The sequence below is a fragment of the Opisthorchis viverrini genome (assembly GCF_000715545.1).
Source record: "Opisthorchis viverrini unplaced genomic scaffold opera_v5_83, whole genome shotgun sequence".
NCBI lineage: Eukaryota > Metazoa > Platyhelminthes > Trematoda > Opisthorchiida > Opisthorchiidae > Opisthorchis > Opisthorchis viverrini.
In genome coordinates, this window is record NW_008751739.1 from 1 (window position 1) to 15,184 (window position 15,184).

General features: G+C 43.6%; 1 protein-coding gene across 1 annotated transcript in view; it reads left to right on the forward strand.

The window, feature by feature from the left end:
- Positions 1 to 2,802: 2,802 nt before the first annotated feature.
- The window catches only part of T265_13602 (hypothetical protein), a gene marked incomplete at both ends in the record, with an annotated part of 49,606 nt that continues 37,224 nt past the window's right edge, over positions 2,803 to 15,184 (forward strand). The window contains 7 exons of the mRNA XM_009169658.1: positions 2,803 to 3,116; positions 3,220 to 3,464; positions 7,235 to 7,405; positions 10,098 to 10,173; positions 10,317 to 10,445; positions 11,851 to 11,949; positions 13,214 to 13,264. Of these exons, the coding sequence (XP_009167922.1) occupies positions 2,805 to 3,116; positions 3,220 to 3,464; positions 7,235 to 7,405; positions 10,098 to 10,173; positions 10,317 to 10,445; positions 11,851 to 11,949; positions 13,214 to 13,264 (1,083 nt within the window). The remainder of the gene's footprint in view (positions 3,117 to 3,219; positions 3,465 to 7,234; positions 7,406 to 10,097; positions 10,174 to 10,316; positions 10,446 to 11,850; positions 11,950 to 13,213; positions 13,265 to 15,184) is intronic.

The window sequence follows — 15,184 nt, forward strand, 5'->3', positions numbered from 1 at the left end:
GTTTGGCTTGTGCATGAATCGACTTCCTAATCCAGTTCGCAAGAAGCCAGCATTCTGATTGGCTAATTCCCTAACAGGCAAGTAGGAGCGAGTTTCCAATTGAAGCTCAGCAGCGAATCGATTTAAGAACGCCTATCCTCTGATTCCGAGTCACGCTCTTACTCCAGTAGATCAACAGACCACTGCCGGTGGCTGAATAACATGTTAATGATTCTGGTGGGCCACCGACTCTTGGGGACTTTAGTGATTAGTCAGCTTCTGCCAATCACGTGACGGATGCTAGACTGGTCGTTCACCCACCTTTCTGTTAGTCGGACGTCAAGCTAACCGACCCAATAGTTGGATAATGGTCAAGCTCCATTGTTGTGGCACACTCAATAAGATTAACACACGAATTTTTGACGTGGTGACTATAATTCACACTGAGGGCAATCGTTCCTTCAGTTTTAGGTGATAACATTTGCAATACAAATGGTGTGGTATTTGCAGACTGCCAGCTGTCTAAGATTCACTTATCTGATAAGAATCCAGACACTTCTTTCCGAACCCGATCAAACGCATGTAACATCGTTCCAATCGAATTTCACCTGGTGGTCGCCTCGTAAATTTGGTGCCGAACGGTTGACACCGGTATTGTAAAGGGGCCGCAGAATCAATTTAAACGTGTTCAGAGCAAAAATCCGGTACGGGAGCTTTATAAACCAGACTTTATGCACGGCAGTTTGCTTTTGTGCGTTCACATGGGAGGCGCAGACTCGCCTATTGTTGGGTGACCTTATTCAGACTAGGCCAATCGAATCTTTTCGTGATAAGTTTCGTTTTTGCACAAGTTTCCAGGGGGTTAAGGTGAACCGCGTAGAGGGCGTGCCTTCGCTAGTGCTAGCTTACTACAGTCATTCCGACGTGTCCACATATCCACACACTCATTCAGACAATCGGGATAGAAACTGACAACAAGATCCCCACTAACATCGGTTGGCAGTGGGGATTACGCGGTCTCCATCCTGGAGGCTGATTGGCACCGACCCAACCGTCTCGTAATCTCCTTCGTACCTCTTAGCTGAGTCAGCGGTTGACCACCTCTCTGCTTACGCCACTTTGAGTTGGCCATTGAAGGTTCGGCAAGCGAAGTTTCGGCGGATGCAACACGTCCATACCAACGCAGCTTCTGGTGCTGGACACATTCTTCAATGGAAGTACCCGTTACACAACCGAAAACTCGCTTTCTAACTGTCTCGTTATGGATTCGCCGACACCAACCCACACGAGGTATGGTTCTAAGACAACGATTGTCGAACACCTGAAGACGTCTCAGTTCCGCTGCTCGAATAGGCCAAGTCTCACAGTCATACAACAAAACAGCCCGTACTGTAGCTTGATACACACGTCCCTTCAGATTCAGGGATAAACCATTCTGACGTCATAGGTGTCTCAAGTTAGCAAGCGCCCCCCAAGCCTTACAGATTAGTACATTGACCTCATCTGTCATACTATAATCAGAACTAATAAACTTCCAAGATATGTATAACGCTTCACTACCTTCCAGTACCTCTCCCTGGATTGTAAGTGGCGCGTTCAGTGATTTCATGTCCACTAGCATGACCTTACACTTTGTGATTGCAAAGTGCGTACCAAAGGACGGGATGTCTTTGGTCAGTTCATCTAAAAACACCTGCGCTTTCTCCTCTTCGAAGATGAGACCGATATCATTTGCATACTCCAGATCGACAAGGTTTTCTTCACAGGATATTTGGATGCCAGGGTGATGGAGGCCTTCCAGCGTTCGCCTCATTATCTTATTGATCATGAAGTTAAAATGGAATTGAAAGAGTGGGCATCTCTGATGAACACCACTTTGCGTACGGAAGCTTTTGAAGAGCTCGCCGTTTGATCTCACACGTGACAGCGGGAAACTTCATTCCTTTCAGCGAGTAATTTTAGGTGATAAGCCTGTTCGAGCAACCGTCAGTTTTCTTTCGACAGTGTCTAGAGAAGAATAGCATTCTTATCCACGCACGAAATACAGGAGTCGGAGGCGAATTTGCACGCACTTGAGTAAAGTAATACAAAATTCTGTTATCGAGCACTAACAGGATCAAACCTATCTCTGTAGTGTAATCGTTCTTTTTATGATTCCATAATAACTCGTAGTTTCAGTCCCACTCTACATATCCCCTAGGTTTATGCATCCGCGTACAATGACTGCCATATATGAAGTAATCGAGTGTCTAGAGGTTGATAATGATGATCAGGTATGTTTTCCGCACATATGTTTGTTTCTAGTCCCGGTAGCCAATTGAAGTGCATGGCATATCTGAGACCAATGTCCATGTGTTTTCTTTCGACCGGTCCTTGTTACTTTGTAATCAAGACTACTCGGTCGCATCCTGTTTGACACACAGTACGTTACCACATCAGTCCGGTTACTCTCTAGATACCGTTGTCACTGGTATTGCTATCACACCAGATGGGTCTGTCATACTTTTCACCGACCAAAAAGGAGCACTGAATATATATCTTCCCACTGAGTGCGATCGCACTTTCTCTCTGGTAAGTCATATAACTGGATTTCTATAGTTGCTGAGCAGTCCACATTCGGATTTGTGCGCACTGTACGCATTCTACCGCTCTCAGAGGGTAGGGTTCTTTCGGGTTCATATACTAGTTCCGCAATTCAGACAGGTTCGATCTGTTACTTCTCGCCGACCAACTTCTCCATTGGACCAGTCTCGACTTGACCACTTTTAAATCAGGTCGGTCTGTTTAGATTCTTCTTCATTTCTCCAACTTATTTAGCCCTAGCTAAAAACGATACTGAGGCATTCAACTTGCTCATCCAGAAGGCAGTACGTTATCCCGCCTCAAGTTTTCCCTGTTTTGCAGCTACTTACCACTTGGACCATACGTGGACACTACAACTGGCAAGTCGTTTGGAGTTCCTGGTTCTAATTGTATTCCACTCCTTATTCCAGTCAGAGCAAGCCACATTTTACACTTCAGGTGCAGCGGGTCTAATTCAGCAAACGCACCTGTTTAACCTTACAGGCTCTAAGCAACCGAATTTCTTGAAAGCCTGTATAATCTGTCCTGTTTATTGCATTGCGCTCTCTAATACGGTAAGTACGAAGTGGTTGGCACACTGCTACTGGCTGATTTTCGAGAAAATTTATTTTCCTCAAGTAGTATAATTTGATATTTCATTCCTATGTTCTTTTTCAGAATCAGCTCCACCTTTTCAATTTGGCCGCCAGTTTATGTCTTGGGGTGCTGTTTCAGTTCCCTGCAGTATTGGACTTTTGTGTTGGTGGATCACTTTCTGATTCACCCGAGTATTGTACTGCGGAGTATCCTGGTATCAGTCCATTCAAGCTCATCGTACTTCGCCAGCCGTGCGAAAATGACGAACCGCCCAAAGCAACCATGAATTTCATGTGTAATTTGATTGAAGTCATGGTCTTCCCCAGGTATTTCTGAGTGTAGTGTTCCTTTTTTCGTGTCAACGCGTGTTCGTGCATGCTACGAAGATTTTTTTGACGTACACAACATAATCAAGTCCGGTTTCTGTCATTCACTGTATAGATCTAAGTTGGGTTGGAGGTTCGCTGCAAATTCCACTCGTGAAAGCTGTTAGGAATGCTAAGGGTGATTCTGGATTGGACACTCTACAAGTGGACGGATGTTACTTCATTGAATCATTTCAGATTCCATATCCTCTATAGCGCTTTTTATTCAATTTCTGAAATTTCTTATTTTTTATTTGGGGCCCGAGATGTTCTGAAACCAATGGATGCATGGAACATTCGGTTCGAAACCAGATGATGGTGAATTGAACCAGTTCCATTAAAGGGTATCCAGGACCGTTTATCTCTTATAATGATCCATTTTTCTAGATTTTATTTACTTTTATTTGGATTCTGGCTACACTTTGTTTTTTACATCACACCCGTCCTTCCGCCGGCTTGTGAGTGTACTTCTAGACATAGCACGCAGCTCGTGATTTTTTATACCAATTCCACCTGTGCGTCTCAGTTGACGGCACTGCACCAGTAGGCAATGCTAATCCTGGTCTATCATGCCGTGAAGAAGTTCATTCTGAAGACAGGGAAATAGGAAACATGGTCTTAATCAGGTAAGCCCAATATTACGGGGGAAATGATAAAAAACAAGAGGCCTGAATGTATGGATTATTGAAGTACACCGCAGTTCATCCCACAGAACAAGACAGCATCGAAACAGGCCAGCTTCCTCTCTCTAGGTTGGCGCCCTTCGGAAGCATATATTGCCCACCTAGTTATGGATTTAAGGTCACCCTATCCAATTCTTTCGGATTACATAGCAAATACATTTGGATGATTTGAGCTTTTTCGATTTTGGTCGCTGTCTGTGGCAAAATCGCATTGCGACCCTATGGAGATGGAATACATTTATCAAAAGAAATCAGCAAAATCTTTGCCTAAGCAGCAGGAGGAAGAATTTCAATGACATTCAGCTCGTCGTCATCATCATCATCGACAGCATGGCATCAGTGTTCAACACCGATGCTTCACTGCCGTAACATTCAGCTCGGAAGCTGGACCACAAGACACCTGTTAATCTGGGCAATTTTCGATCAGCCATTTAATTTGCTCTTTACAGTTTGTCGATATCCGTGATTAACCGTGAACATTTAGTGAACTTCCGCATACTGGATCTTTGACGTCCCCTTCCTGCTGTTTTGAACCACGATGGGATTGTCCAGGAGTCTGGAATGAAGAAGAAGCTTTGTGCAGTGACCAAGCCAAATAGGCTAAGAGATCATAGGCTATCTGTAATCGTCATGATTCCTTCCAGTCGACCGGTCATAAAAGGATAGTTGCAGATAAAGCCAGCCGCGAGTCTGACCGGACACTGATTACAAGCCTCTAGCGAAGACTAAACATGTGAGTCCCAATTCCGAGTCTCAGGGGAACCAAAGTAAATCCGGCCAGGTTCGAGTCTATAGTTAGTGTTCGTTACTCCTCCTGATCACCAGCGGTGTCCGTCAAGGATGTCTGATTTCTCAGTTTTTCTCCGAATATGTACCTGCTGACGTTAGATGAACTCCAGATAAGTGGAAATATGGTAAACTATTGCTGCTGGATTAATGCTGTCCCAGAACAGGGTCTTTGGCCTTGACTGAAACCAATCTATTAAGACATATTAGTTTCAGGAGTCCCAAACCTGTAGCTGAGCACTGCTTCATCAGTGTGTTTACTCTGCATTGGAAGATCGAGGAAGTCCATGCAACAACATAGGAAGATGATAGGAAGTTAGGTGAAGTGAAAGAAAGTGAGAATAGACCGATCTACTACAGTCCAGGTTGGACTGCTACGTCTATTCGACATTGGCAGCACTGAGAGTCAAAGTATAATATGCAGCACAGGCGGGTCAGAATGGTGCGGTTTCGCAAGTCTGACCAGATGGTCTGTGCGTCTATGTGCGTATGTGCATGACGGTTTGTTGAAGGAAACCTTAACAACAACATGCACCTTGTAACGATTAATAGAATATAGGAGAAGAAAACCGCCGAACAGCGAAACAAAAGTAGTTTGGAGCCATAATAGTACTGAACTTCACATAGGTCGAAATAGATCACAAAAATTCGGGTTCTACTGTTGAAGAATTTATTTCTATAATAATCCAATTATCTGTTTCGTTGGAATATTGGTGTGGTTGAAGACGAAGCCCCCACTAACTTCTGGAATCGGAACGCGCAAAATCCGGTACACTTGATTGATTGGTACATCCAGAGGGTGGATATCTTGTTTTCATTGCTAACTGATGTAGTAACGAGCCAAGCAGTTCAACTGAATAAAAAAACCCATTTAAATGGTGAGTGAAATCGGCTGTCTCGCTTATATATTTCAAAGGATAGTCATCTTTTCATGATTAAAGGGAAGCGTATGATGCATCTCAAATTGTTTATTCGACCCCTGTCACTGCAGTTTGCAATGCTCTGAAAACAGTTTTAAAGAACCCTCAGACAGACTTCGTTAATTAGTTGTTGCGTAGTCCTCAACCTTTAAACTGTCTCTTCAGGAACCCAAATTTCAACGTTTTCGTTTTTCGGAATTCCATCGTCACCAACTTCTAATGTGAAGTGGATAGGAGTTCCCCAATGTTTGAACTGTCTGTCTACATTCTCACTATCGGCTTCATATCGTCATTCAACAGCTGATAAGTCTGGCGTTCAACAACGCAGTTTCCTTTCAAGAGAGATTCTAGTCTAGTGAGACCGTTTTTATCTCTTGTTCAGTTTGACGGAGTATCCCCTGTTCTTACGGTCGCTTTGTTACTATGCTCTTGGAGGATTCGGAAAAAGCTTATGGGTGTTGATGTCTCTTGAGTTGAAGAGGATATCGGCTTTATCTACAGCTTGTGACGTTTTCTTAAATCAATGAAAACCGACGGATGTGTTGATGTTAATGTGTGAAAATTACAGACTCATCGAATGACGATTCACGAGGAAAGTTGAGTCGATTCACTGCTCCCGGTGACGTCCGCCTCACCTACCGGATGTCTGGAGTTAACATCCCGTCACGGTGGAGGACATGCATGGCAGACACTTTCCAACAAGTGCAATTGACGAAAGCCTCCGAGTTTGGCGCCGACAATCCAAAGTAATCGTGTGCGGATATGCTGAGGAAGATTTTGAAAGAAATTCGAGTCTGATTAATCGCGCAATTGTGTGTAACTGTTAATCTGTTGGGTTACTGTCGTCTCGATTTTTTTACTATTGACTAGTGACATCTGGTCCACTTACCTGACCAACGCATACTATCAGATCATTTGGGCGTAAAGGCACGAGTTCCAGCCGGCATCGGTAATTCAGTCAGAGTGAATCACCCGACTTATTACAACTCGGACAGTTGAGGCAATTTAAAAGCCATCGCTTATCCGCATTCAGCGCTATAAGAGCGGTGGATCATCCGTGTTGTGTCATCAGGTGTTGAAGAGCACTTACTCAGCGTAAAGGTTAACGGTTCGCACTTTTTCAGTCAGTTTGAAGTTAAAAACTACCGACTGTTCACCAAGTCCTTCTGAAACGATTCGTACATTTTGTTTTTGGTCTTATGGTGTAGTCTGTCATATTGAACTTTATGAAATTGAATTTTCAAACTCCGATTTCTAATATCGTATTTCACTTATGCAGTGTTGTGAAATCCAATTGCTTTGGTGACGTTAATGCCAATAGTTGTATCCAAAACACTTTCAGTGCTGTTGTTCTTCATCGCGTCTATGTCCACCAAACATCTTGGCTTCTAACCGTCTCTGTGGGATCGGACGGCGTATATTTTGCTGAGTTGAGCCCAAATGCTGTGAACAATAGTGAATCGAAGTCGAAACTTACCCTGAAGATGCTGCAAACCTTGGATCCCAAACAAAGGTTAGTTCCTTTATACATCTTTAGTGGGTACCTAATCTGGTTATCAGCCGTAAACGCTCAGTCCATTCTCCAAATTTTTCGCCCTAGGATTCCGGATTAAATTCTTTCTTGAATTTTGCATTTTAAGTCCCACTTCCTTTTGAATGTAGTGTCGGCCTTCGTTATAGAGACTTGTGTAAGCTGTCCGAGTTTCATTGGTTATCGGCCGTTTGTTGATACGCAACAAAACCGAACATTGAAATGCAAGTTCTCTTGACAGAGGGTACTGCTAAACAGCCTTATGAATAGTGTAAACTTCGATACATTGAGCATCATCCGAGACACGTGACCGTTGTACGGCTCTGAAGCTGCGTTGGTTGGGACATGTATTACGTATGCCGAACCATCGTTTGCCGAAAAGAGTGCTGTTTTCCATGCCCAATTCAGAGTGGCGTAAGCAGAGAGGTGGCCAACCCTTGACTTTGCAGAGGAGTATGAACGAGATCACGAAACGCTTGGGTGCTGTCGGTGCTACTCGCCTTCCAGGATGGGGACCGCGTGATCCCCACTGCGCCTGGTTGGAGACACTTCAGGATATGGCTGCCAACCGATGTCAGTGGGGTTCTTGTTATCAGTTTCTATCCAGATTGCCTGAATGAATGTCTGGAGGTGTAGGCACCTCGGAATGATTGTGTTAAGCTAGCACTAAGTCCCTTCCCCGTCCACCTTTATTCTTTTCTTTACAATAAGGCTTTCAAATAAGTCATGGTTGTACGGCAGTGAAGCATTGGTGTTGAGCACTGATGTCATGCTGTCGATGATGATGATGATGATGATGTACGGCTCTGATGCTGTCAACCCGATTGGTGGTGAAACGTTTGTAATCAAATTGCCGTCTCTGCGAACAAACCAACGACCACCGTATTGTGAACTTTTCAAAACAGTGCTGTTCAAGTGTGTGTATCAGAATGAATTTTCGTGTTGTAGTCAAAAGACCGAAAAGCTGTTGGTTGCTAGCCCCTTAATTCTGAAGCATCCAAAAACTCACAGATTACAACAGTATCAGCTGTCGCAAGTTGTAACACTTAACTTTACAATCTATCGCGTTGACGTTTCGAGCGTTTTTTCATCTAATGTTTGATGAGCTCAACATTGAATGATCCCACGATTGTTGGAACGGTATTTTATTGCATACGTGATACCAAAATAGGAAGCGCCACACCCCGATTTAATTATCCCTCACCGATAAAGTGCGTTGGAATTTTACTTGTCGTGATGAGATGTTCACGCATTGTACGACCTAACCGGATCACAGTAATTCAGTGTGATACACCCGTCTATCAACACCAGTTTTACCGCACACCAAACGAAAACACCAGCCAACACAGCTGAGAATGTGCTCCAAAGTACATCTGTGGTTGCGCATTTATGTGGAAATCGTTAGAAGAACTGTTTGAATCGTTTTAGGTTGATCTCAGATGTTCTTCTTGACCACGTATCTATTGAAGACTACGAGATGCAAACGAAAAGAAGAGTCTCTCCTTACCGACTGTTAAAACCTGAGCGGTGCGTTATCTGGCGCAATGACTGGGTTTTCGGTCTGTAATGTACTTCCGAGTACTATCAGGTTGGGAGAAGTTTGCTATGATTTTTGCTTCGTGGAAATCTTAAAACCCGTTTAGAGTTTCACGGTTGGTCACAGAAAACGTAATAGTCGGCTTAGTCTGTGCTTTCATTTCTTTGGATCTTTTTGATCCGGATTTGTGACAACATTAACGAAAGATCTTATGTAGGCGTCGGTGGGGGACATATTGCCCTCAAATATCCTGTCTTCAACCTATCACTTTTCGAACACTTCGATTGTGACTTAAAATAAGATTGAGCTTATAGTATTCGATTATGAAATTAGTAATCGCCATGCTTGATGAAGTTAAAAGCAAGCAACGGGTGGTGAGAAGCGGTCTACCACAAGGCTTATCGGATCAGAAATGGATTACGTTTTCCTCTTGTCCCTTGGTTTCGGACTTCTTGAGGATTAATTGGGCATTTTCTTCCGGAAAACTTAGAACATGAGTCACGTTCGGTTCAAATGTGAATACAAATCGCGTAAACGGATATCAAAGATCGTTCAGCTGTAACAGTCTTCCGGTGCCTAACTCCGATGCTAAGTTAAGGAAGCACGAGGTCTGGGATACTGCCAGGTTGCCCAAACCTAGACAGGGGAAGTCGAGAGGCAGAGATCGGGTTCGAACCACGGATCTTCCGGTCAGTAAATTCGCGCTCTAACCACTTGGGCCATCTTGCTCCGTAAGTGGGTACAGAATATCCCTATATCCTTTTTTTTAATATAATATTCCTAAAGCGTGTTGAAGGATTTCCCATAGTTTCTACTGACCGTAAGCATCAGAGGTAACCCACTGTTGGATATGTGTGTATTGTGTTCATTTGGGATGTTTTTCTGAATCCGGCCCTCGGAAATTCAAGGGAACCCTTGATTTCTCTAGACTTGCCGCCCCTTCCAGCTTTTTCCAGCGTGCGAAGTCTGCCTTTTTCTACTATCGAGTTAGATTTAATTTCTTCACAGCTTCCATTGCTTACCTATCCAGACGTGTTGACTTTTCCCTTATCCGCCTAGCATATTTGCGCTATAGTCTTGCATGNAATCGGGATGATCACGGCCTCATCTTTGGGTTGAATTCTAACGACTTTCCAGAATCGCACGCCTCTTGAAGGAAGACCGATTTGCTGAAGCCAGAGAGGTTATGAAAGCTTTCAATTTGGATTCAACGGTAAGTGGCCTCCTTGTTTAATCCAGCTTTCAGTTCACATCTTTCAAACTGTATTGCTTGAATGTTCTTATGCTTATGATGTGTTTAACTCCGTTTCATCCACGATTTATCTTTACCAATTTCCTTGTTTCATTTTCTCGTAGGTCGGTCAAGCTATTGCTCTTGCAGAACTTCGATTCCGCGTGGCGACTGCGATAGCGCAACGCAAGACATGTGGTGACGTAGTGGCTGATGATGCAAACCAACTGCTTCTCTGCTTTGATGAAGTTCAAGTGAGTTGAAAGTTTGTACCTCATCCATCGTTTGTTGCTGCCTACCAATTTCCGAACCTCTGTAACGCCTAGTGTAATGATTTCCCTTTAAAGACCGACCACCGATCGTTCTGTTTTGCAGGGATTACACCCTGTTGGCCAGGACTGAACCTGAAACTTTTTTGCGATCCCCTTATTTAGAAAAGCGCATTGAAAGCTGTCCAGTCAGTCATGTTGGACTTTCCTGCTTTTTCTCACCGTGGTGTGATCGGTCGAGTGGAATTGAGCACGAGTAATTGCTCTCTCTGAATACTGTTCACTGCCGCAGCAGTGTTGGAATTCTGATAGGATCGTTTTGTTATTCTTTTCGTCAGGCTGTCATCATCAGACGATCGAACACACCTTAATAAATTCGTTTAGCGGGCGCTTTCCCGGAGATCCAATCACACAGCCTACTTTTCACTAGAAGTATCAGGAGCGAACACAAAGATGATCACTTGATATGTTTAGGTTTTTCAATAACAAGCCGTGTGCGTGAGTATGGTGGTTCTGACCCCCACAGTGCAAGTTATTTTTGGTAATAAAGCTGTTCAATCAGTTTACTACCAACTGTGTAAAATTTCCAAAGCAGCTGCGGTTGGTCTTATCACTTTCTTTGGGATGACGCTGGTTCGACTATCGGTGTTCAACACAGTTCCGTCGTGTCTTGCGAAGATGGCCTTCATAAAATTCAAGGGTAATCAACAAGATTGCTCAGTGCCGGGCGAATTATAGCAGACTGGGTCATTCGCTTGTGTCATATTCAGTGGTCCCTGTTAGTGAAGCTCGTGGTGGCTGTTGCTGTGCTCATGTGGACAGTCGGCGTGGCTGACCAGATATTCTGGTCAGACCATGTCGATCAAATCTGGACAAGCTGAGCGCCAAACAGGTCGCATATATGTGTCATTAGAATACGTCAATCTGTGGTTGGGCATTCTCTTTTGCGAACTTTTCTCCCTTGCTAGAGAGGAGGTGAGTCTAGGATCAAAAAGGAGAGGATTCCTTTTAATGCAGGACCACCGTGCATGTTTATGAATATACGTGCCGGGATTCTCCCTGCTAGTTTACTGCAGTCTGTTTCCTAGATGGTTGACAATCCGTTCGGTGTTTTCCAGGAATTTCATACTGTCCTTGTCTTCTTGCTGTTATCACTTGACTTCCAGTATTCTGTCCCGGTTTTTCGCTCGTGGTTTCGTTAGCTTTCTTTATATAATTCAGCAGTGTAGACGTAATTCATACAGTTTTTTGTCACTTCCGACTCGTGGTTATGTGACCGTTAGACAACATTCTAGAACATCATTATATTGCTGTCCTCAGGATCGTCCAAACTGGTTTCCCATATTGTGTAGAATACTGATATGTCCCTAAACCACGTTATTTTTTTTAGAAAGAGCAATTGGACGAGAATCTGCTACTACAATTGTCCGAGCTTGGACTCCCGACAGCAGAACTACAAATGCGCCTCCTTTTGCTTCTGAAAGGGAAGGTAGGTTTTACTGGAGGTGTTATGGCCTTAATAAACTGAGGGAGGCATCGATCATCTTAAAAGATCCAACTTCAATCTTTACTGCATTGTCTATAGGGTCTCACGTGACCTCTTTTCCTTCCTTTGCCTGCACACCGGCAAGGGCTGAATGACAGATCAGTGAGCTGGCGACGAGTAGTGGAGAACAACGGTAGATTTAGCCAAGGTGGCTTCATCGTGTCCCTCATTTTGGGGACTGAAATACGCCGTACGTGGTCAAAAATGCTGGAGGACATGACTAGGTGCCAAAGTCAGTAGTAGAAATGCATTGATTATTCTCTGAACTGTTTTCCCGAACTGAAGACCCGAAACGGGCGAGCATTAAAGTGTTCAAGAAAACCCGCTTTCTAACTCGTAAATTACCATATTTTGCCATAATCTGATGGGCACGTTTTCTGCACCGAACCCACGTTGCTGATTCCAAGGGGAGTATTTCCACGAGAAAAGCGAAATGTACCGTTCTCAAAATTGTTTGTCCTAGTTAGGATGGAGTTCTTTCTCAATGATGAATGATTCTCATCCTTATGAATGATCCATCCTGCGTGGCCATTTTCAAAGAAGTGCTTCGTGAAACGGTATGTAGCAAGTAACTATCGAACAGCTTGCCCGAACTGACCACAGTTAGCTACACAGACTGTTTTAATTGTTTATCCTCGCCGTTACTGATGCCTAATGGGATCACTGAGTTTTCGTTTTCCGATTGAAGTGAACGCCTCTGTTGAGCATGCAAACGCCCCAATGAATATATTTCACCTTAACATGATGCTCATAGCGAAACACCTGCTTGGGCTGGACGCGACGAACGAGAACAACATCTTCAGAGGTCGACGCTTCTGATGTTGACATATTTGGGCTTTTGGTGAATGATTATCAGTCTGAAGGACCTTAACAGAAAATACCCTAGACGGGTTTTTCTGTTCTATTTGTGTGTATAGTCGTTGGACAAACTATCATTTCTCTTCCTTTTGATGGCCTTTGACATCGGCGTGATATCATAGATTTTCTCCTGCCATCTGGAATAAACTCAGTTCTGATAGACTTTATGGGTTTCCAATATGCGTTTTTGTGATTTTTCTCTAACAGATGTTTGTTTATTGATAAGCTACACAGGTGTGATAATTTGAGGTTCTTGCAGTGTGATCTCTCCCAACTGAACTTCTACAGTTGATTCAAAAATCCTTCCGCCTACATTGTTGCAATTTATCTTGGATACTCTAATTCGCAGCTGTGCTCAGTTCCACAGAAGACAGCTCCGCCAGAGACCTGTTTGACCAAAGTAAGTTTGTTGATTTGCTGTGCATTCCACCGAATTCAGTTGTCCTGTCATTGTAATACCATATGCAATAAGGGATTGAGAACAGAACCTTTCAACGGAAAAACGGTTGATTATTATGCATGCATGTACTGCGGATGTTTGGTTAAGTAACGATGTACTTTGTAAACTGGTCATATCCCCTTTTCTATTTTTATGTATTGTGATACAGGTCCCCTACTGTGAACGCTTAGATACAGGTTAACAAAGTCACTCGTTCTAGGGGGGTAGTTCCCATGAAGGGGTGGTGGTATGATAATTCCGCCTGCATTTCAACTGTTAGTGTTGATTGTATCCTAGTGATCATGTTGTAACTATTCTATTTGATAGTGGTTTTAATCATGCAGTCGTCCGCCCTGAGGATACCGACGAAACATGCTGAATTCGTTGTCTTCCGCAGTTGAACAGGAATTATAATGCACCCTGTAGATTATGTCTGTTCACCTTACTACACTCCGCGCAGTCGATATACTGCAGTTTTGACAATCGGCGATACATCTGGCTGTTTTTTCTTACCATACTTTATTCAGTCTTGATATTGAGTGACCATCCTTGAGAATATCGGCAAAGGGCACTGAGTTGTTGGTTACGCCCGGCCACCTCACTGATTTCTTTCTTTCACATGACACATCTTTCTGCATCACTGTGCATCACTTGCCTGGCCCGACAAGAAATGACGAACTGTCGCACCTGACGTGTAAATTCACTATCAGGTTTATCGTTTATGCCCGCTTGGTTTTGATAAAGACATGGAAAATGAACACGGGTCTTTTAGCCCCGCATGTCATTGGTCAGAGACATTGTCAGACATGGCCCAGTCGCGCCCTCAATGGCGCTCCTGCATCCAAGCTTTGGTCTTCAGTGCATAGCTCCCTTCTCAACCTCCCAAACTGGAAAGCCACTGACAACCCTGTATTTAAGCGTCAATTATGTAAGCTCTCGCCTCCAATGCTCAGCTACCTACCCCACCTAACCAAATCATCGGTGAACGAAACTGTGGCAGCTATGACCACTGTGCGACAAGTACGTGATTCTTATAGCTGACAATAATGATGAGTTCCATTTCTTGAAAATACAAAAAAATAATCCATAATTCTCAGTTTGTGGGCGAACGCCGCTCACAATACTTCTCAAGTCCGTGTTATAACAGTGATTTCTCTGTTAGCTATTCCAGGGAAATGTTCTTCCCTCGGCGCATAGATCTAGTTTTTGCGTCTTGAAAGATTACGCGCGCATGCCATTATCGGGAATGGCGCTTAGTTCAAAACGGAGAAGGTATTAAGAAGCATTGTGATGGAACCTTGATTGTTCTTGTGATGGTTCTTGTGTGGGGACGCCAGAATTTTTAAAAGTTCAGCGACATTGCATAACGGACCACTTTTGTCTAAATATTGGCAACACATTCAATCAGTGTGGTTTAACAATATGCGCACAATCTCGCGGTGCTTGTAAAATGAAATATTTATGATATTTTTTGGTTTCGTTCTGGTATCTTACGTCTAGCTAAGCAATACTTTAACGTGGGTACTCTTCAATAGGCTTTCCTATGAAGAGGGAGTGTTACACTCATATTTATATAACTTCGGTGTTGTATTTCGGTGTTTTATTTTTTTTTCGGTGTGTATTTCGGTGTGTATTAGCTTTTGGATTTTTTTTAGTATCCTTAGTTCTTTCGAAGTCCAATTTGGCCTCAGTATATTCAGCCTTCTGAGACCGTCACGAAGAGACTGGACCTTACCGTGGTGTGACGGTTTGCGCACCTCAGCGATCCATTGAGCTATACTGGAGAGTGTCCCGCGACACTCACAGAGTCTCTCATACCAGGTTGGTCAATGGTTAGAGGTCTGACGAACACAGTCTCCTAGCCCTCCAGGTTGGGGGTTG